The following is a 23,279-nucleotide window of genomic DNA, read 5'->3' as shown; positions in this document are numbered from 1 at the left end:
GATCATTGGTTAGACCTGCTTCATATCACACCTGCTTCAATCAAAATGTATTTTTACCCTAATTCCAGGCTTCTTTGGTAGGGCCCAACTAGAGTCTTAGATATTCTAACTAGAGTCTGCTGGTTTCATTCCTTTCTGTAAGGAAGGAACCGGAGTATTACCATTGCTGTGTCCTGTTATTTTCAGTTAACTTTTGCTGCTTGGCAAACACCAACAACATTTTCTAGGGACAAGTTTACTTCAAGGAAATGTTCTTGCACTCTCGTTTCCTTTGACCCAAACAGTTGGTCTTTGATCAAAGACTGAATCAATGTACCAAAGAAAAGGACTTGTTCTTTAATTTCAGTTTTACTGTAAATGCCTCAGTTGTCTCAGATTACTTTTGTAGGCGTAATTTGAAAACAAATCTTTCAAACATTGCACTTTTTTGCAGCACAGTTGTATGCAGTGAGCATTTTTTCACCCATGACTGTAAATACACATCAAGAGCATCTGCTCCAGCCATTATCAAGGAGAGTGCTATTTTCTGTTCATCCTCTTCTTCATGGCAGCAGATCCTCATAGAACTGCTCTACTTCAGCTTCTTCAGCATCTGTGGTTGGGGCATATATTTGGATCACTGTGATGTTAGATGGCTTGCCCTGAATTCGAATTGAGATCATTCTATCGTTTTTTGGATTGTATCCAAGCCCTGCTTTAGCCACTTGACTATTAATTATGAAGGCTACTCCATTTCTTCTGTGGTCCTCTTGTCCACAGTAGTAGATCTGGTGGTCATTTGATGTGAAGTGGCCCATTCCAGTCCATTTCAGTTCACTGACTTCCAAAATGTCTATCTTTAATCTTGACATCTCACCAATAACCACATCCAATTTGCCCTGGCTCCTAGATCTTACATTCCAGGTTCCAATGGTGCGTTGATCCTTAGAACATCGGATTCGCCGTTCGCCACCAGCACCATTGGCTGCTAGCCATCCTTTCGGCTTTGAGCTAGCTGCGTCATCACGTCTGGGGCTAGTTGAACTCATCCTCTGTTCCTCCCCAGTAGCATTTTGACCATCTTCCGACCTGGGAGTCTCATCTTCAGATGGTATACCGACATATCTCTGGTTGTACTGATCCATTTAGTTTTCATGGCACGAAAACTGGGGTGGGTTGCCATTACCTTCCCCAGGGATCGCATTTAGTCTGACCTCTCTGTCATGACCTTCCCATCTTGGGTGGCCCTTCACGGTTTAGCTCATGGCATCATTGAGGTGCTCAAGCTCCAGCACCACGACAAGGTAATGATCCTTTGCTGAAGGTGTTTGGTGTAGATTTTGCTAATTATATTTGAAAGGTTGATTGGGTGGTAGTTGGCTAGATTTTTCTTTTGTTCTTTTTTATAGATTGAAACTATGATGGCTGTGCCCCAATCTCCTGGGATATGAGTGATATTATCAATAAAAGTGAAAAGTTCTGCAAGAACTGGGGTCCACCAGTCAATTTTATTTTTGGAGACCTCAGTAAGAATAAGGTCACTACCTGGGACTTTATTGGGCTTCAATTATTCAATTAGTTGTTTTATTTCTCTAATGGATACAGATGGACAACGTGGTAGTGTTTCAAGAGTTATTATGGACTCTAGTGGAATGCTGGATCTATGTCATTTTGTGGAGCATATAGAAACTGGAAACAGGCCTTCCAAGTGGAGGCCGGAATATGGCATTCAAGCTTTTTGGTTGAATTTTGTGAAATATTATACCAGAATATATGTGAGTCATTTGATCTCACTGCTTCAGTGAGCTGAGACCAACTTTCTCTGGTCACTATTCTTTTTTAAATCTATGATTAAATACTTGTATTGGCAGGTTTTTTGCAAGAGAATCTGCGGGTTCATGGGACCGGTTATGTTCCTGTATTGGCTGTAACTGTGGACAAGGTCTATTTTTGCCTGTAGACACTCTTTATCGAACCATGGCTTTGACCTCTGTATCCTAGAGTGTCACCTTTACTATTTTGGTTCATTAGAACTTCCTATAATTTGATGGTAAGATTGTCAAGATCTAGCAATTTATTAGTCTCATTGGTCTCATTGATCATCATTTTACCTCTAATTTGTTGCATTACTTCTAATTCGTCAAAACACAACAGAATTCTTTTGTGGCCTGCCATGCTTGAGGCCACTCAACGGGATTTAGATCAACCATAAGATACTGACACTGGAGAAGACAACTAAGAGATAGAACAATAGCTAATCTAGTAAACCAGCGTCCACTATTAGTTCTATTTAGTGTGATCAGTAAGACAGCCTGATTTGTTTAAAGTATGTGGCTATTCCTAGATGATTTTGACTACTTTGGGGGTGATGGTGCCACAAACTGAGTTTGATAATTCTCCCTACTGTTCCTGTTTTAGACTACAGTCATCTGTAGGCTGCTCCCTCCTTAGACCAGTGGTTTGGGCTTCTCTGGGGGCTGTTAGCTTACCTAAATAACTTTGCACAAATGTGTTAAAAGTGTTAAAAGTTTGTAAAACTTTGCACAAACAATTCATATACACATTTTTATTTATGGAGGTAAGATATTCAAAGATGGAAATTAGTTTGTGCAGTCAGTAAGCATTGCCTGGCAGCAAGGTCTGTTGCAAATTCCTTTGTGGTTTGTGTGTTTTGCTCACCCTTCAGAGGAGAAAGATTTATTGAAGAGGTAGCAGTTATTTCAGTCCCAGCAGCATAAGAAGCCGGAAGGGCCAGGAATCATTCTGGTGGCTCAACTCCTTGTGCAAAGAAGAGGAGAGCTCCAGTAATTGGCATTTGTCAAGTTCCGATTTGACATCCCAATTCAGGGGGTCATATGTCATATCGATTTGAGGTATAGATAGAGTAGGAGGGATTTTCTTTTTTACCAGCTTTGCTTATAGGTTTCTCATGCAGTAAATGATGGTCAGTGCAAAAGCTGGGGGTTGATCCGTTGTGGTCCTTCTGCTTCTCCACTCCCTTAGAGTCTTTCAGTAATAATAATGTCTCAATTTTTATCTGTTTGGCTGACTTAGATGGCAGTTGGATCCCAGGACTGACACCATCTCATTTCTTCCTTTTACCCGTATTGTCCAAGCAAGTGATGACAATTTCCTCTCCCTTTCTTCAGCCTCCTCCTCAGTTGCTTTAAAATCCTTAAATTCTTTGAGCAGCTTAAAATTTAAAATTTTAAAAGCTGTTTGTGAATATTTAAATGTTTGAAATAGGCAACTATAGTATCAATTAGGCAGTAAATAGAGACACAAGGCAGTGCGCGCATAAAATTTCATGTTAACTGGATACCATTTTGCTCCTCCCCCCTAATCCCACTGAATATGTGCATGTTTTTATTGCCAGCCTCAATTATTTGATTTTCTTGAGGTCTTGTTTCTTGCATTGTATCTATTCTTTTTAAAATTTTCTCTTTTATACACTGCCCAGAGTCACAAATGGTGAGAACTGTGGGTCTCTACATTTTTTAAATAAATAAAAATACATTATTCAGTTTTGACTTCAGGAGACAATTTCTATAACAATCAATATTTACCAGTTAAAAATTGAACTGAAATTTGGCTCCTTTATTTTATGGCTTCCCTGCTTCCCCAGAACTCAAGATTTACAAGGCTGTTGAACTGTGAATTGCACTATCTATCCATCTAGTTGATGCCAAACATACTTACATATTAATCTCAAACTGGAATGGGCTTTCTGCTATCTGCTGTATGTAACAGCCTGTGGTTCTGTGTAAATCAGCTTTATATGTACAGTACTTATTTTAAAATGAATATTTCTCTTTGCCTGCAAATTTGTGGCTATTTCTGATCAGACCTTTCTTAGAAATATTATGCTTTGGACATGGCTTAAATATAGTTAAATATTGCATTAATAACTAGGTTTCATGAATTGTAACTTGTAACTTCTTGTTTATTTTGGTTTCATTTTAGTTTTAAAAGCACAACACAATAAGCTGCTATGGAGCATGTGTTTACGCCACTGGAATGTCTACTTCCCACTGGTATTGTATCTACTGCTTATATTTCTTTTAAGAGGTTTTTTTTTCCACAAATACATCCTGTGTATAGTTCATTAGAATATACCATAATGTTTTGATTGGCAATGGTATGATTTTGCACTTTTCTGAAACAATGATGATTCATGGCGGAGTCATACTCAGGGAAGGAGAATTTTCTTTCCTGTAGTATTTACCTAATTAACTGTGCTAGAAACCAGCAATATCATGATCAGATCAGAAGCATGAATAGGCACTAAATCAGATTTTGACTTGGGAACCTACCTTTACCCTTACTGATGTTGCAAGAAAGAATGCCACCATTGCACCAACTGCTGCACTTCTTCCCAAATCTGTGAATCAAAATTTAGTCCTCATGTTACTGCAGAGAGAAAGAGATTTGGGGAAGGGTGATTGGCCAAATGAGAGTAGTAACATGGCAGAAATCATAATGGCAATAGAAGAAACTCTAATGTAGCTTGTCCCAATCTGCTGGATGGGACATGATGGGAACTTCTAAAGTGTGTTGTTCCTCTTTTCTTAAAGAGTTAAGTTTTAAATTTTTGAATTCTGTGAATTGGGACCTTCACTTCTATCGAGTGAAAACAAGACCAACTGGTGAGTGAAGAATATAACCCCTGAAAAAGACTGAATGGGGATTTTAAAAAGAAGAAGAGAGAGCAAAAGGCATAATTAAGAGTAAACAAAGAAAGATTTAAACTGAATAAGGTGACAAGTTAAAGCTGGATTTTTGGAGAAATTAAAAAGACAATGAAAGAGTTAAATACCTTTGTGGAAAAGTAGGTTGTTTAGAGCTCCATTGTTTGGGTATTGGTGTCTTATACAAAACAAAGAGATCTTCCCCTATTTTCTTATTTGTTTGGTAATTGGGCATGGGGTGTTAAGTTATTTTTTCACCTGAATGATCAGAAAATAGCTTGCTTGTCTAAAATCTGATTTTCAGGAAAATTTCCCTTTTCCTTCCCACTAAGCAAACCCAACAGACGCATTTGCAATTGGTTCACAATCTGACTGCTAGTTTATTAACAATGGCTGCATCTTTTTTTAAAAAATCTTCCTTGGCCACTGATTTTTTTTAACATAGTTGAAAATGATGTTAAAACCTTATATTGTTTGAGACCTAGATCCTCTGCTCTGCCTAAGGTGCTTCACTGGATGTCCCTGCCATCACTCATTCGCTGAGTGGAACCAACAGAAGGGTCTTTTCAGTAGAAGTTCTATGGAACCTTCTCTGGAGAAGAATGTACAGCCACCATGAAAGCCATTGACTTCCTAACACTGGGCAAAAACTGGATTTTTAAACTGGATTGGTTTAATCCTGAGGATGACGATGATACCCACCAATTTTATCATTCTATTTTATTCTTTGCCGTTACAGTCTTTTTTGGATTTTAAAATTTGTATTTCATTGCTGCTTACTTTGAATGTATGAGCTGCTTTGAAAAGAGTTATACATTGAAAGGGAGTGGAAGAATGTTTTAGATTAATACCATGCCCAAGTCATGAATGTTCAACTAGTTTCTGTTTGCTTGTTTTGGAGAATTCCCTCTCCTAGTGCTGAGCACCACAATGTTGTAGCTAATATTACTTGGATATGTTTTTTTTCCCAGTGTTCCTCATGTCTGGCTTGTTGACAGAGTAATTCCAGGAGAGGAAGAAGAGAGAAATGGAGGAGGTTTTCCTTCTCTTCTTCTCTTACTGTTGCTTGAGAAGCAATAAAATAATATCAATCAATTTTATTTCATTCATAGACCAGCATACAACTAGTAACATAACAATTACGCTAAAATAGAAATAAAAATAAAAAGTCATATTGATAGCATAAAAAAAAGTAAAGATGAAATTATTAAGGTAAAATTACAGAGTACAGGTATTAAAAAGCAAAAGAATCCTATAAAATTACAATTAATTTTACAATGAATAATCTAAATACTATAAATAACTAGGGCAAATAACTGTAAAAGGACATAAGTAATACTAGAATTTGTAAAACACTATGAGAATGTAAAGCTATGCTAGCTTATATTGAGTCTAATACTTGCTAAAGCCCTGCTAGGATTTGTTGGGATTAAGACCATTACGGTCCAACCAGTTATATTTTATTTTTATTTCTATATTAGGGTAATTGTTATGTTACTAATTATATGCTGGTCTGTGACCAAGATAAAATTGGATTGATTGAATGAATGAATGACTAAAATAACAATAATAATTTATTAAACTTGTATGCTGCCCAACTCTCAATGATTATCTAGCTGGGGGATAATTGGAGAAAAACTAGGAGGAAAATGAGAGGGAGGAGTTGAATTTCTCATCAGCTCAGGCTAAAATTGGTGCTGGAGAATTTGTGATGCTTACTGTCCTAACAGCCAGGAACCACGCTGAGACAAGGAATAGGTCTCTAGTGTTTTATTACTGCTACATAAACAGAAAATCCTAACAAACTGAAGGAGTGTGGGAAAAACCCAGACATATAAACCCCAAAGGCTAAGGCGGGCCCAATCTGTGTCTCTTTGAATGGCCACCTAATTCCTCAGTACTACGCATGCGCTTTACAGCCTGGATGGGAGCCCCCTGCTCGCCATCCTTACTCATGACACTTACATCTTATTTGATGGAGTACTATGAATTGTTGAGATTCATACAGGCTTCATCATCCCATCTGCTGCAACATCCACTGTTTCTTACTGAAGGGTCAAATACATTTCTTCACCAGTTCTATATAGCCAGAAAATTAACATGCTATGAAACTGGAATTTACTGATTCAATAAATGTTTGGCATTATTCTGTATAACTTTAGCTGACTATGGACTTTTAAAAAATAAATATTTTGCACACATCTGAGCTATTGATGTTATAGAGATTTTTTGCTCCCCTTTGACATATGGCAATCCATTTGCTCATGATTAAATGAGTCAGAATTGTTTAATGGCTTGAAAAAAATGTGCACCAGGCAAGTATATGCAACGCTGAAATATTCTATATATTAGAAAATAAATTTGTAGCTGCCTATCCAGTACAGCTTTGGTCCACAGTACTATTCATTTCTGAGTTACTGTGAATAAAAGAATAAGCGAATTAATTTGTGAGTAATCAAATGAAAATGTAAATGAGAAATTATACTGAAAGTCTATTCTAATGGGTTAACTTCTTTGTGTATTGATTATTTATTTTACTGTTTTTATAGTTCACCCCAATCTAAGCAAACTCTGAGTGGGGCTGTTTTAACAAAGTTAAAACAGAAAAACAAAGCATTAAAAGTACAGATGGGAATGAAAATCATTAATGAAAGTAATAAAACATCTTAGGCACCATTCATTTAATTAGCTGAAAAGCCAAACACATCAAGGTGGATGTTAGAAATGTTGGGGCAGAGTATTCTGTTGAGCCATGCTTCTTCACCACTGCAAAGGAGTACAGCAGGGGTAAGGAATCTATAGCCCTCCAGATGTTTCTGAGTTAGCCATACAACCACTTTAAATAGGTCTCCAGCCAACTGAAGTTCAGCAATACCTGGAGGGACACAGGTGGTCCCCCTGCCCCCAGTATGAGACAACCAAAATTATCCTTCTGAAAAATAAACAAATCTATTTCCAATTTGTCTCTAGGTAGTGCTGTGACTCTAAAGCTTAAAAGCTACTTTGTGACTAAGCATGGGAAATCCATTGAAATGATTGGATTACTCAGTTCATCAAAATTAAAGCTCTTATTTAAAACTTTTAATTGCAGTAATTTCTCTTCAGAATGGTTAGATTTCTTTTTCTACTAAGTTCAACTGGAGTTAAATGAGTAGACATTGTGAGCTGTCCACTGTAGTGTTTCAAGTCTTTAACTGAAAAGCATTTAAAACAATTTGTTTTATTTTCCAAGTTGTTGGCCTGTTACTGCTATTTTATTTTGTAGAAGTAATAACACACTTCATTTAATGCAGTCATTTCACCTTCCTATGTTTTTTAGATAACTGAAATGTTTATTCATGAATTTCTCTCTTCTCTTCTCTTCTCTTCTCTTCTCTTCTCTTCTCTTCTCTTCTCTTCTCTTCTCTTCTCTTCTCTTCTCTCTTACCATGTTCCTCTTACAAGCATATGACTTGCTGCATTTACTAGAAAGAAAGATGACCCTACATTAAGGCAATCCCCATCCCCAGAGTAACATTAGAAACAAAAAAGGTCATAAACATAAAAATCTTGTACGCTGCACTGCTCTCCTGTCTTGTCAGTTAAGGTTGTTAATTCTCAATGAAACAGTCCTGGAGATTTTTTTTTCTCTAACCAATGTGGCATGTGACATGTAGGCATGCACATGTATGCACTAGCCATAACCCAAAAGGGCATACCCAAGGCAAGAACTTCAGTGAATATTAGCTTAATTAATAGCTTTTGATTAAAATTAATTGCACACCATTTGTGAAATTGATCCACCATATAAGATGGGGAAGTGATTACTGAGCTGTTTTTATTCTTTGTGTTTGCAAAAAAGGACTGTATTGCAGGAACTTCTGCATTGGGCTTGTAAGCACAAGTCCCACTGAATTCAGGGATTCTTACTCCTGGATAAGTATCTTTATAATTTCCAATCTGTTTCAGTCATCTTGCTAGTCTTTTGCTCTTCACCAAGTTAGAGAATGTTTACAGTGAAGAGCTTATTCTGATTTTTCTTATCCACATGAGAACACTCTCCATGCAGATGCTTGCCCATTGCAAGCTGAGATGATAAGAGAAGGTCAGAGATGAAATATCTACCTTCCTTGAAGTAACTTGGGAGCAGCTTCTTCACTTTCTCTATTACTGCATTCTTAGAATGTAGGATTTCCCCCCTTGACCTACAGAAAAAAATGTACCTTCCAGACAAATACAGTAATTAAATGCTAGTGGCATTACTTTCAAGGCTGAGGATGGAGAAGAATGGTGAAGATTTTGCCTCTCTGTGTGTGTGTTTATGAACTCTTATGATTCTCACTAAACAACAAGCATCATTAGCTAGATTTTGATGGCCAGTAATAGACGTAACTCCTAAATGATCAATTTCTGGCATATGCGCTTGAAATGACATAGAGAGGAAGAGTTAGTGGCGTATCTGGAGGGCTTACAATGAGACAGTTAGGTCTTTGTTCCTGAACGCTAATGTGTTTTGCCTTCGAGATAAAATTTCCAGGTGTAGCATGTCCAAATACGACTTGTGGCTCATTTTCCCCCTCGCCAATCAATTTATCATCAGACTAATCTGTTCATAGCAGTCAGGCTTATTTTCAGAAAGCAAAAGGCTAATTAGTTGTCAGTGTGGGCGAGCATGGATCTCTACAATTAAGAACTGCCCTGGTATTACTGAGGTCCAGGACAGAATAAGAATATGAATTCAAAGGAGAACTTCAGAGATACTTCATTCAGAGTTCAAGATTATGAGCAATTTCCAGTAAATTAAAAGTACATGACTATTATTATTCTCCCCTTTTTTCCAAAAAACTCAGGACACATATATGGTTCTCCCACATAGCCCTGTGAGATAGGTTAAACTGTTACTAGCCTGTAATGACTCAAGCGAGTTCCGTTGCTGATTGGGGATTCTAGGTCTTAACCCAATATTGTAACCCAACCTTTTCCATATTATGTGCACACTGGTGTTACTGCTTGGATACTATGAGATTTTTATGAAGATTGCTAAATTAATTTTAGCAGATTTGAGGAAAAGAAAATGTTTATAATGGGAATACCAGTCATAACTGGGATTGGCCAGACTATCAGGTAACAATTGTGTCAGCCAGATTTCAGTGGGATTTGTGTGTCCACTACCACATTTTTCACTAACGTATGCCAGTTCCTAGAATTATTACTAATTAGTAATAAGTTAGTGTGTTGAGGGGAGATGTTCACTATTTGCACTGTTGGGAACTGAGTGAATTAAAGCCCTTAAATTATGCTCAGCTTGTGGTGACTTCATAGAAATTATATACTTCACTTAGTAACAATATGGAAGCAGTTTCCACTGTCATCTTCCAGGATTAAAACTATCCCAAATATATGAGGAAAATGTATCTTTTTTGCTCTGTTGGTGAAAAAATTGTGGGATAACCCCCCCTAAAAAAAAGAAGGTTTTTTTTTTTTTGGTCAGAACTGCAGAATGTTACCATGATGTGGTAACTTCTCCCCGGAAAAGCTGGTCGTATAAACTCAGAAAGCCTGAACTGTCTCATTCCAGTCCCAGCTGCCTCCCTTGAAATCCCCCCTCCTTTTTTTTTCTCCTGACTGGTGGCATTCTTTTGGGTGAAAACTTTTGCTTTCTGAGAGTCTTTGGAATTCTTAGATGCAAAGCATTGGTGCTCTGGTGATGCTAAGTTCAAAATATCAATATGAGTAAGCTTCTGTGGCATTTAAAATATCACTGCAATACTGTTAATTTCGAGCTGTTGGATATATTGTTCTGACAGGTTAGCAGAGAGTGAGAGAGAGAGAGGAAGAGGAAAGAAACTCTGACATCCTCAAAATTCATTTGCAGTGATTGGAGTGATGCTGGAGACTAAATCTGAGACTGTCATCTATTAAGAGCATGATCTAGATGAAATGAAGAGACCCCTAATTCACACTGCAATCTAAAACTGTTGTGCATGCTTAGCGCTCCTCAGGCAAAGTCCCTTAAATAACAAAGGTGCAAAGATGGCATACTTAAAGTTAATAGGAATAACTTGACTTGATATACATAGTGCATCTTGAATGCAACCATGCTGTCATGTCCTTGCTGTTTTACCTTGTTAGCACTTTCATGGTGGGAGAGAGGGAGCAATATGAAGCTCTCAGTTAGAAGGATACAGTTTTTTAACCCAGCTTCAACCTTTTTGTTGGAATTCTGTAGCTATAGGATCGGCGGCAGGACAGGGAATAATGGGCAGCTCTTTCTCCTTTGGGAAAAAAAAATACTTCTAGCCCTATTACTGTATGCAAATCATGTAATATTTATGTACATGGAGCTGAAATGCATCTCTGATTCTGCAGTATGATAGAATGGTTTTATATTCCAGAATAATAATCTTCAGCATTTTCAAACATTGACTCATTTTTGACCTGGTTTTGCAACACAAGACCTATTTTTCATTTTTCACAGGGGCAGGGAATCTATGCCTCTCCAGATATTGCTGAATTATTAGTCCAGGAGCCCCAGCCACTATGACCAGTAGTGAGGAATACTGAGCATTATAATACTGAATTCTCCATCTATTATTTATTGCAAGTGTCTATGCTTATTTTTCTCTTTCTTCACCAGTCCTTTATTTTTTTGTATCTTTTTTTGCATTACCATCCTCTCTCTCTCTCTCTCTCTCCCTCTTCCTTCCTTTCTTTTTTAAAGTGGGTATATTCCAGGCCACATTCCTGTTTAGAATTGACAGCCCAAATCCAAGTGGTTTAAACTTTCCCTGTTTAATCCCCTGGAAGTATTCTTACATTCCATAGGTGACTAGTCAGGCAGCTATTTTCAAAGATGGTTTATGTACCTATATTTTTTTACTATATACCATATATTAGAGCCTCGTGTGGCGCAGAGTGGTAGGCGGCAGTATTGCAACCGAAACTCTCCCCAGGACCCGAGTTCGATCCCAGCGGAAGCTAGATTCTCAGGTAGCCAGCTCAGGTCGACTCAGCCTTCCATCCTTCCGAGGTCGGTAAAATGAGCACCCAGCTTGCTGAGGAAGGTGATGACTGGGTAAGGCAATGGCAAACCACCCCGCTCTATAGTCTGCCATGAAAATGTCATGAAAGCGGCGTCCCCCCAGAGGGTCAGACATGACTCGGTGGTTGCACAGGGGACCTTCACCTTCACCACCATATATTAGCATAATACATCTATAATAGCATAAATTGGCCTTCTCTAGCCTGGGCTGCCCTGAGAAATGTAGACTTTCATAGTCAGAATTCCCCCATCAGTGTGACCACAGCTGAGACCTGTAGTATTGGTCCACACATTTGTAGGCTGTACACATAACAGCTGGCATAAAGGGAGCACATCCAGATTTGTGTGGCCAATTTCTGTTATTCAAAGAAAGATACAAAACTAGCTATACTATAGAACACAGATGAGGCCACTAAAGGAATAAATGCAGCTAAGTGAATTTGAAATGTGCAAAATGGAGATAATCATTTCATCCAATAGACAAAAAAATTGATCAGGAACACATTAGGTGCAGATTGTCCCACATTTGTTGATTACTTAATGGCTTCCCTGATACTTTAAGTTTCTTCACCTCCTCACCTCCCCAAGTAATGTATTCCATTTATCAAATAATCTAGGAATTTTTCAAGCATAATTCTATTCTTAAAAACAATTCTGGGAAAGTAGAGTTTATCATCTTCTGAGATAGAAAGCATAATGTATACATAATATGGGTGGCCATATAAATCTCTTTAATAAATAAATAAATAATTGTCAAAACCTCTCTCCCCCTCTCTTTGAGAAGTAAAACTGGATCTGTTGGCAAATTAGAGTGCATGGAGCATTCTGTTTTGTTGATCTGTTTTCCACGCCATGTCTCCTGCCCCCCCCTTCACCGTAGAACTCCATTTGTGGTTGCTCTTTATTGGAAATCTCTCCCTTCCAACTACTTTTTCTGTGTAATTTGAATCATTGTTATATTCACAGTCCCCTTCTGAATTTAAGTAGAATCTTACATGCACAAGAAATGGGTATTGCTTGGAAAAAAGAATGAAACATGAGCTGCTAATTTGTATTTTGGATCTCACTGAAGTTGGCCTGCCTGCCTGCCTGCCTGCCTGCCTGCCTGCCTGCCTGCCTGCCTGCCTTCCTGCCTTCCTTCCTGCCTTCCTTCCTTCCTTCCTTCCTTCCTTCCTTCCTTCCTTCCTTCCTTCCTTCCTTCCTTCCTTCCTTCTTGTGAGGCCTCTCTAATGAATTTGGTCTAAATATATGAATCCAATTTTTATATTTTTAAAATGTCATGGGAGAAGAAATGTTACCATATGGTATGGGAATCTCTTAGAAACTGATCATCTACTTTGCAATTCTCTAGTTACAATCAAGTCTCTAGGCTGTTCTTTAAAAAACAAAACTCCAAAGAAATATTTCTATCAAGTACTTACCAAATTGTGTATTTTTTCTCTTTTCCTGTCTTCCGATAAATGGAGCTAGGCCAATAAGTGGAAAGATCTGGTCCCTCAATCTCTTCTCAGCCCCACACCTCCCAAAAACCCACCCAGTTTCTATGTAATACTGACTACCTATACTGGAATAAAATATACATTTAGACTCACAGATAGCAGGCATGGAGTCAGCCCAACATCTCTACTGTTTTTCAGACTGTTTATTTCATTCTGCAATCTGGATGGAGCAGAGCTTTACTCTGTAAGGTACAGATAAGGTCCTCGTTTAGCAACTGCCTCGTTTACCAATTGTTCACAGTTACAAGGGTGATGGAAAAGTAACTTTATGACCAATCCTTGCATTTATGACCTTCATAGGTCTGTAAAGCAAAGGAAAGCTGAAGTAAGATCATAAGCATAGTCATGGCAACTGCTTCGCTTAACAACCAAGTTGCTGGTCCCAATTGTGGTTGCTAAACAAGGACTAGCTGTAATTGACTCTATTTTTAAAATCTTTCCTCCCTTCTGTACTCCTGTCCCCGATCTTCTGTTCCTTTTTTTTTTTGCCCAGTTTTCTGCCAAATGCTGTTTAATTGCAGGAGACAGTTCTCTGCAGTTTGAAGTTCACTTTTTTCCCAACATCTCTTTTAGGATTCATTCATTCATTCATTCATTCATTCATTCATTCATTTTTCATACTTTGTCACTGCCCATCTCGCTCGAGAGTGACTCTAGGCGGTTTACAATAAATTTTCCACATTTTACCCCAGTTCTCATATTTTCACTTGCCCCAGGTGTTTATTTCCAAGTACACCTTGTTACCTATTGCTAATGATACTGGGCTGATGAAAGTAATGATGATTCTGAGATTGAAACATTGGCTGCAAAACATTCTCTTTTGCTATTTTTGCATTGCATTTCTAATAGTTAACTTCATTTTCTGTTTTATTCTTTACGTTGCATCTGAATTTGGACTGTGAATTTCCCCAGCTAGAATCATTGAAACCGGTAATATTTTTCCCTGGTCCCCAAAGAAATCACTTTGTGCTTTATATATGTGATCAATAGATACTCTTTAATTGAACAAGATTGTTGTGTGGGTGGTAACTAGATTTAATTCACCGAGATAGCTTCAGCCATTATTTCAAAAGCCTTAATAGATACCATGGTTGTGCAAAGCATTCAGATGTGCACTTTGAAGAAACGTTCAGGTATCCACGTCCTCTGGAAAGTGTGGTGTGGTTGCTGTGAAGGCTTTATTATATCTTTTGCATATGTATGTACATGCAGACATGAAAAGACCACCTAGGAAAGAGGATAGAGCAACTGTGCTGAGCCTTCTAAGTCTGTGATTGCTTTAGTGCAAATGGCAGTGCATTTCTTTAAGTGCTTTGTATAGCTGTAGTAGATATACTGTATATTAGGAAGATTTGATTTCAAGTTATAATCCTAAGGGCAGTTTCTCATTAAGGAACTGATTCCTGTTCTAACATTTTATTTTGTGAAAGGTTCACTTACGGCTTTTGCATAAGAACTATGGGCCAGGCTCACTATCTTTTTTTCTTTTCTTTTTTTAAAAAAACAGCATTGCTATGCTATATGCAAACACCTCATGTTCTTAAAAGGTTTTTCAGGTACAACCAGTTGTATGTGAAATGTTCTTTCAATTTTTATATAAAACCATTAGCTTAATTTTTCAGCAGAAGCTGATTATCTAGACCACTGCTTCTGTCATGAGTAAGGATGGCGAGCAGGGGGCTCCCATCCAGACTGTCAAGCGCATGCGAAGCACTGAGGAATTGGTCAGCCATTCAAAGAGACACAGATCGGGACCGCCTTAACCCTTGGGGTTTATATGTCTGGGTTTTCCCACGCTTCTTCAGTTTGTTAGGATTCCTGTTAAGTACTAGCAATAAATATTAGAGACCAGTTCCTTGTCTCAGTGTGTTTCCTGGCTGTTAGGACAGCTTCTTAAAAGTGTGGTCTGGGGACCCCTGGGGGTCCCTGAGACCCTTTCAGGGGGTCTGTGAAGACTAATATTTTAAAATATCTCAGTTTAATTTCTATTACAGTAAATATTTATAGATACAACCCTCATAAACCAAATCTCTTTGGGGTCCTCAGTCGTTTTTAAGAATGTAAAAGGGTCCTGAGACCAAAATGTTTGAGAACTGCTGATCGAGACGTTCTAGAAAGAAGTCATAGGACCATTCTCTTTATTGTCTTCGTAAAAACATGAAAGGCAGACTTTAAATTTTATCAGTATTTATTAAAAAGATCTTGGCTGATGGATTTTCACCTTTTTGCGGCACAGCAATTTGGTTCCCATTGACGTTTAACTCTTTGTTTTTATTGTTCTTGAATTTGTTTTCATATTCGTGTCTTATTTTTCATTTCACTTTTAATTAGTGTCATTATATTTGATGGCAGAGTGTTTAGTTTATCTTCACTGTTAATAGCCTAATTGTTTCTCTTGCCTTAAGTAATATCTCGTTAACTTTATAAGCCATCTTTTCCACATCATCTACAGAATTAATTTCCTATGCATAGAGTTGTAGTCAGTCTGTAGCATTTCCCCCAAAACTTTCCTAATTAGCATTTTTATTGCTACTTTTTTTGTTGGTTTTTTTCTGTTTAGAACTAAGCTTCTAAGGAGATCTAATAAAATGAGTGTTACTGGTTCATTATCTCTTTTTTAACACCTCTAGAAAGCAAAATTGTTATTATTATTTCAGGAAAACTATAAAAACTTTTTAAAAAAATGACAGATAAAAATAGTACTCTATTAAAATATTTTGATTTCATAAAAGAACATATGCATTTCTCAGAGAAATTTCACTCTGTCAAAATGAATTATTTTTCATAAAGCAGTCAACAGGTGTTGCTAACAAATAGTTATATTCATATGGAATTTGTTCAACTGCACAGCAATGATTGCTTCAGTTCTTGCAAATTTATTTTACATAGATACAAGCAAATGTCATTTCATAGTCTTTCCGCTATCAGAATTCACAAACTAGCAGTGATGATGCCAACAATGTAAATATATTAGCATTATAGTATACGACTAAGGTATCAGGTATTAAGCTTGAGATAGAAAAAACCCCCACCCACTTTATGTTAATGAAAAAAAATGTATATTACAATGCACACTTCAGAAACACTTTTGATTTTTGAGAAATGTTTTTTTAAGTAAACTTCAGCTGCACCATTAACAAAAATGGAAAGAAGATTTAGATAACTAAGGCATCTCAAAATATATAGATGTCTTTTAACTTGCTTTGTTTTATTGAACTACTACTGCTTTTTCCCGTACTGGGAAAATGTTCCCCATCCAGAACTTTACCACCAGGTGGTTAATGTCGCACAAATGCTTGATCCCCTCCCCTGATTGTCAGTTGCCCATTTCTATAAGAGGCATTTTGGGAACACCTTCCTATTGTTTGTATGAGCCTACCACAAATCACATTGTTGGCAGATCCCCAGATTTTCATTTTAGGCACATGGGGAAAAATAATTCTATATCCACTCTGTACATCTGAACTAATGAAAATTATATGTTGCAATCATTATTTTTTATATAAAAAATAACACTTCTCTTCTGAGTCTTCTTAATCCTGTGGCAACTTCTGAAACCATTATCCATAGAGTTACCTATCATATGTAGATGGGAGGAAGAGATGTTGTGCATTGTTGGTTTTCATCTCTCTTGAAGAGTAGTAGTAGTACAAATTGCTCTACCAAGTCACAAATTCCTAATTTTGTTTCTATGTTGAATTATTTTATTTATTTATTTTATTTATCCAATTTGTCCCCGCCCATCTCCTCCCATCGGGGGACTCTGGGCGGTTTACAACAGTCAATTAAAAACAATAACCATAAAATAGACAGAATAAAATACAGTAATAAATAATATAAATAAAGGAAAAAATAAAGAATCCAGGTGGTGAAGAATCTAAAACAGTCCAAGTGTGGGAGGAGTGGTCTATAGCAACCATCCCCATGCAGATCTATTCCCCTCTCCACCCCAAGCGAGGCGGCAGAACCAGGTCTTCAGGCTCTGCCGAAAGGCCAGGAGCGATGGGGCCAATCTCACCTCCGGGGGCAGCATGTTCCACAGGGCGGGAGCTACTGCAGAGAAGGCCTGCTTCCTGGACTCCGCCAGATGAAATTCTCTTACAGACGGGGTCCACAGCATGCCCTCTCTGCACGATCGGGTGGGACGGGTTGATGTAATGGGGAAGAGGCGGTCCCTCAAGTAACCTGGCCCCATGCTATGTAGGGCTTTAAAGGTAATAACCAACACCTTGAATTGGACCTGGAAGCAAACTGGTACCCAATGCAGCTTGTGCAGCAGTGGTGTTACATGTGCCCTTCTGGGGGCACCAAAAACAGCTCACACAGCTGCATTCTGGACCAGCTGGAGCTTCCGGATACATTTCAAGGGTAGCCCCATGTAGAGCACATTGCAATAGTCTAGATGAGAGATAACGGCATGAGTGACTGTTCGAAGGGCCTCCTGGTCCAGGAAGGGACGTAACTGGTGCACAGCATGTAGCTGCACAAAGGCTCTCCTGGCCATGGCTGCCACCTGCTCTTCGAGCAGGAGCCATGAGTCCAGGAGGACCCCCAAGTTATACACCGGGTCTGTCTGGGGCAGTGCAACCCCATCCAGAACCAGAGATGTTAATGTCCCGGATATAGAAGAACCATTAACCCACAGCCACTCGGTCTTACCAGGGTTCAGTTGAAGCCTGTTCCCCATTCTGGCCCCCACAGCCCCCAGACACTCGGAGAGGGTAGTCACGGCATCACTTACTTCACCCGGGATGGAGATATACAATTATCGTCAGCATACTGATAATACCTCATCCCATGGTGACGGATGATCTCACCCAGCGGTTTCATGTAGATGTTAAAAAGGAGAGAGGAGAATACTGATCCCTGTGGCGCCTAACAAAGAAGGGGCCATGGGGCCGATCTCTCCTCCCCTATTAACACCGATTGGGATTGGCCCTGGAGGAAGGAGGTGAACCATCGTAAAACTACACTACCCACCCCCAACTCCCTGAGCTGTCCCAAAAGGATACCATGGTCAATGGTATCGAAAGCCGCTGAGAGATCAAGGAGAGCGAGGATGGATGCACTGCCTCCATCCCGCTCCCACCAGAAATCATCCATAAGTGCGACCAATGCTGTTTCCATCCCATAACTAGGCCTGAAACCTGACTGAAAGGGGTCTAGATAATCCGTTTCCTCCAGGACCCTCTGGAGCTGCAAAGCCACCACTTTCTCAACCACCTTCCCCAAAAAGGGGAGGTGGGAGACTGGATGAAAATTGTCCAGAACAGTAGGGTCCAGCGATGGCTTCTTGAGAAGCGGGTGCGCCAACGTCTCTTTAAAGGTTGCCGGAATTACCCCAAGGATGTATTAACCATCGCCTGGACCCAACCACATGTCACCTCCTGGGCTGCTTTTACTAGCCAGGAGGGGCATGGGTCTAGATGGCATGTGGTGGCATTTACTGTCCGTAGGATCCTGTCCACTTCCTCAGGTCCAACAGGATCAAACTGCTCCCAGATAACTGGGTAAGCCCGTTCCCCTGGTATCTCTCCAGACCAAGCCTCATGCCTGGAGTCCAACTTGGAGTGGATCCGAGTGATTTTGTCCTGCAGATGCTCAGCAAATTCCTCTGCACGGCCCTGTAGGTGGGTCACTGAGCCCACCTTCCCCAAAAGGGATCGAGTGATCTTAAACAGGGCCGTCGGGCGGCATTCTGCGGACGCAATAAGAGGAGAGAAGTATTGACGTTTCACCGCTTTTATCGCCACAAGGTAGGCCTTAATAGCAGCTCTTACCTGTGTTCGGTTGAATTCAGTCTTTGTCTTCCTCCAGCGGCGCTCTAGGCGTCTCTTTATCCTCTTCAGAACCCTCAACTCCTCCGTAAACCACGGGGAGTGCTGGGTTCGATGGGACAAGAGAGGCTGCACAGGCACAATTCTGTCCAAGGCCCCGGCTTCCTCCCTATTCCAGGCTGCAGCTAGGGCCTCTGCTGGACCGTGCAGCAGATCACCGGGTATAACCCCCAGCTCCCTCGGAAACCCTACCAGGTCCATCAGTCGCCGGGGGCGGACCAATTGAATGGGTCCTGCCTCCCTGCGGAGGGGGGTGGCATAAGAGAATCTCAGGGCCATCATGGTATGGTGTGACCATGACAAAGGGGACAGCTGTAACTCTCCCCTCAGATCACATTGCCATTGCTCTGACAAGAAAACCAAGTCCGGGGTGAGGCCACTGCCTCGAGTCGGGTCCCAAATTATCTGGGACAGGCCCATGGCTGCCATGGTAGCCATGAACCCCCGAGCTGCCTCCGAGGCATGCCCCAGGGATGGCAGGTTGAAGTCCCCCAGAGCCATGAGCCTGGGGAACTCCACCACCAGCCCTGAGATGGCCTCGAGCAGCTCAGGTAGGGAGGTTGCCACACAGCAGGGAGGCTGGTACAGCAGCAACACTCCCAGCTGTTCTCGGGAACCCAACTTGAAGAACAGGGTCTCACAACCAGCCACTTTTGGAGCAGGGCCCCTGAAGGCCACAAGAGACTCTCGAATGACAACAGCCACCCCTCCTCCCCTGCCCTGGAATCTTGGCTGGTGCCATACCGTAAACCCAGCTGGGCACATTTCCGAAAGGGGCACCCACCCTTCAGGGCCCAGCCAGGTCTTGGTAATACATGCCAGGTCTGCCCCCTCCTCAGTGATCAAGTCACATATGAGGGGGGCCTTGTTATTAACTGACCTGGCATTAAAAAGCAGCAGCCGGAAACCAGGGCCCCTATGGATCTGCTGACCAGGGCCTGGGTCTGAGTGCAGAGGGTCGGAACACGCCACCGGTAGCAAACACCGGGGACGTCTTCCCCGAAGATGGCCCGCCCTCTGGCTCCTTTTATTTATCCTACCCTTGTTTAACTATTGGACAAGGTTGACCAATGATCTGGACTGAAGTGTCATCAATATATTGATGCAACTTGAAGGCTAACATTTACGGTTACTTGAGCTTTCAAGCTTCTTATGAAATGGGCTGTGAGTCATAATAGGTTTGCCTTAATATATATATATATATTTTTTTTTTTGCTTAAAAAAAAACTATGAAAGCTACCCTCCTGGGAAAAAAATCATAATATATTCATAATATGTTTCTCCTGATTTCTCTTTTAGAACTGGCATAAGATCTCATTATACAAATGACAAACTGCTGTATTTTATCTAGAACAATAATGTCTTGCAAGGTGTCACTACTCAGAGCCCGTTTACATTTATTTACAAATTTATAAACTGTTTTTCAGTCAAGGCCATTCTAAGTGGTATACAAAAGCAACAGCTGCAACAAATGCAATAATAACTAACATACAATAGCAAACATGCAATATAAAATTATAGTAAAACAATAATAATATAATTATTCTGGCACTGGGTGTTCTACAACACTCAAGTCACAAAGTCCTTCCAGAACGCTAGGAAAGTGGAAGCTCCTCTTGCTTCAGAGGACAAATAGTTCCAGAGGAGGGGAACACCACCCAGAATGTCTGCTTTCATCCCCGACATGGTGATTGGGGAACTTCAGTAGGCATTCTCTGTATTCTCAGATTGGATGGGCAGAAACTATATTGGATAGGCACCATGTTCTCATTAATATTGCCGTTGGCACACCAGCCAAAGCTAGAAAAAAGTCTTCCTGTTCCGTCAGGATCCATGAGTCCAGGACAATCCAGATTATAAGCCTGCTCATTATAGGTTAGGTCCACTCCACCAAGAGTCAAAGATGGCATAATCCCAGAATCAGTGGGCTCCGGAATGGATAGCCACTAAGTTTTGTTTGGGTTGAATCTGAGTCTGTTCCTGCCCATACAGACCCTGGCAGCCTTCAGACATTGGGTCAGGGCTTCCACCATTTGTCCCAGAATGGAGAGGTATAGCTAGGTATCATCTGCATATTGATGATACCTCACTCCAGACTGATCCAGTGGAAACTGGTGAACCCCTTTATCATATAACTGAATGGTCTAAAGATAGTTCATCGACTAAATAAGTTTCTGATTTGATTGCTATACCCGTTCCATCTGAGATGGACTATAACACCATAATGGGCAATAATCAGTCTTCCCAAACAAGCTAACTTTCACTTTCATTTTCCATTGAAACTGAGATTATTGCTCTGAGAGGAAGTGAAAAATAATAAAAGCTTAACAACTTCTAAGCAAGAATTTAAGATGTATGCTATTTATTTATTTATATTTCTAATTTAAATAAATAAATAGCATACATCTTAACTTCTTGCTTAGAAGTTCTAATTTCTAATTTCTATCACCGCCCATCTCTCCTGAAAAGGGGACTCTGTTTCTCTGTTTCTCTATGAGAGAGACAGAAATAGCATACATCTTAACTTCTTGCTTACCCTCTTTGAAATGAACATTACGTATGTTATGAAACCCAAGATCTTACTTAGGAAGATATGTAACTTTATTTATTAACTGGCTTTATTTATTTTATTTAGAATACTCTTTGTGTATGATTGTTGCTTTCGCTAATTTTTCCTTGTCTTCCACTTTCCTCAAATTTGCTCCAAGTCGGAGATTTAGCTAGTTTTCAGAGAAAAATTCTTACTAAAAATTTATTTATGTGCAAAACTACATAAGTTACACAGCTATTCTCAGGATTTGTTTAACTCTGTGTGTCTTGGTTTTGGATGAGAAAACCTGGAACGTTTTTCTATACCAATAGAAGGGAATATCTAGCTCAAGGTTAAACTGTGGAGTCCTTGGTGTTCTCTGAGCTTGGTTGTTTGCTTGCAGACGTTTCATTACCCAACTAGGTAACATATTCAGTGCTAGTGTAATAACCTCTATTCCTGTGAATATGCAGCTGCCACTGTAGCTGCCATATGATCCAGGAAAAAGGAGTAATCTTTTTTAGCTTTAACAAGTTGCAGATAAACAATATAATAATTATAGACTACTATAATTATTATATTTTTTATCCCACCTTTTTATAAATAACTCAAGGTGGCGAACAAAGAGTTTCAGATGGGTGTAAAGTCTCTGTTTTCATGGGTCCAAAGCATCTTCCAAATTATTTCCAAAGTGCTGCACAACCCTAGTAATGTGGTCTGTGGCTACAGCAAAAAGGCAGCTAAATCACCGTCTCTAAAATGTTCAGACTAAGCCAGATCACAGGCCTTTACAGGAATCAGTCACTTCTGAGTAATAGACTTGGTATCGAGTGCCTTTCTTCCTGATGGGCAGTCAGCCTGGGTTGTCCTTGTGCTTCCTGAATCATGCTAAGTCTTGTGTTGAATGATCCCCCACAGGCTGCTAATTTAAAACCAACTTCAGGCTTGTTCTTAAAAATACCTACAGCTAAAATGATTCTGCTACGTTTACTGTAGGTGAGAGCAAATTTATTTTTTGTTAGATTTATATCCTGCCTTTTCTTGAGGCATACATAGCACTGTCTCCCAAAGAATAATTCTTTTGTAGGGTGGGCTGAGAAAAAGTGACTCACCCAGAGAGCTTCCATGGCTGAAGGTAGACCTTACGGTTTCCCAGTCCAAATCTAACAATTTAACCACGACCCCAGATTAGCTCTCTACCATCATCTTTCTTGAGCTTAGATCACAAGCTTAGATTCATTCGTTCTAGCTTTAATTTGCAGCATCAAAATGGGGTAGCAGAATGTGCTTTTTGAAGCTATTCAACTTTGGCTACACCTATAGAGCACTAGAGCTCAACCTACTTGTGGATGATCCCTGGTGGTACTGCTATGCCTGTTTGTATAACAGTATAGAAGCCAAGTGGTGATCTCTTAAGTTATGGCTGTTTTATATTATTCCCTTGGAAATCATTTGACTATTTTAATCTTGATTTAGTAAGGGACTCACTAGCATATTGCTTAAGATGCTACTGAAATCCAGAGCTAGAATCTATTCCTCTGACCTTTGCAAACTGCTTTGGATTCACATAGATTCATTCAAATGGAGTGACACAAAGTGATCAGAGAAGGTGTCATGCTCCCAGAACATCTGATCAGATTCGCATGCATGAATGAAGTTGACACGTGTTGGGACTTGTGGGAGGGGGACACACCAGGCATGTGAAAGCATCTTGTTTGGACTATC

General features: G+C 39.8%; 1 protein-coding gene across 4 annotated transcripts in view; it reads left to right on the top strand.

Annotated features, from left to right (window-relative positions):
• The window catches only part of TPK1 (thiamin pyrophosphokinase 1), a 311,687-nt gene that overhangs the window by 6,662 nt on the left and 281,746 nt on the right, over positions 1-23,279 (top strand). For all 4 annotated transcript variants that reach the window (XM_063304195.1, XM_063304190.1, XM_063304192.1 and 1 more), the window contains exon 2: positions 3,943-4,013. In XM_063304195.1, coding sequence (XP_063160265.1) covers positions 3,971-4,013 — 43 coding nt within the window. In that variant the 5' untranslated portion in view covers positions 3,943-3,970. The remainder of the gene's footprint in view (positions 1-3,942; positions 4,014-23,279) is intronic.

This window comes from Candoia aspera, chromosome 4, assembly GCF_035149785.1.
Source record: "Candoia aspera isolate rCanAsp1 chromosome 4, rCanAsp1.hap2, whole genome shotgun sequence".
NCBI lineage: Eukaryota > Metazoa > Chordata > Lepidosauria > Squamata > Boidae > Candoia > Candoia aspera.
This window is presented reverse-complemented; position numbering and strand designations above follow the sequence as displayed.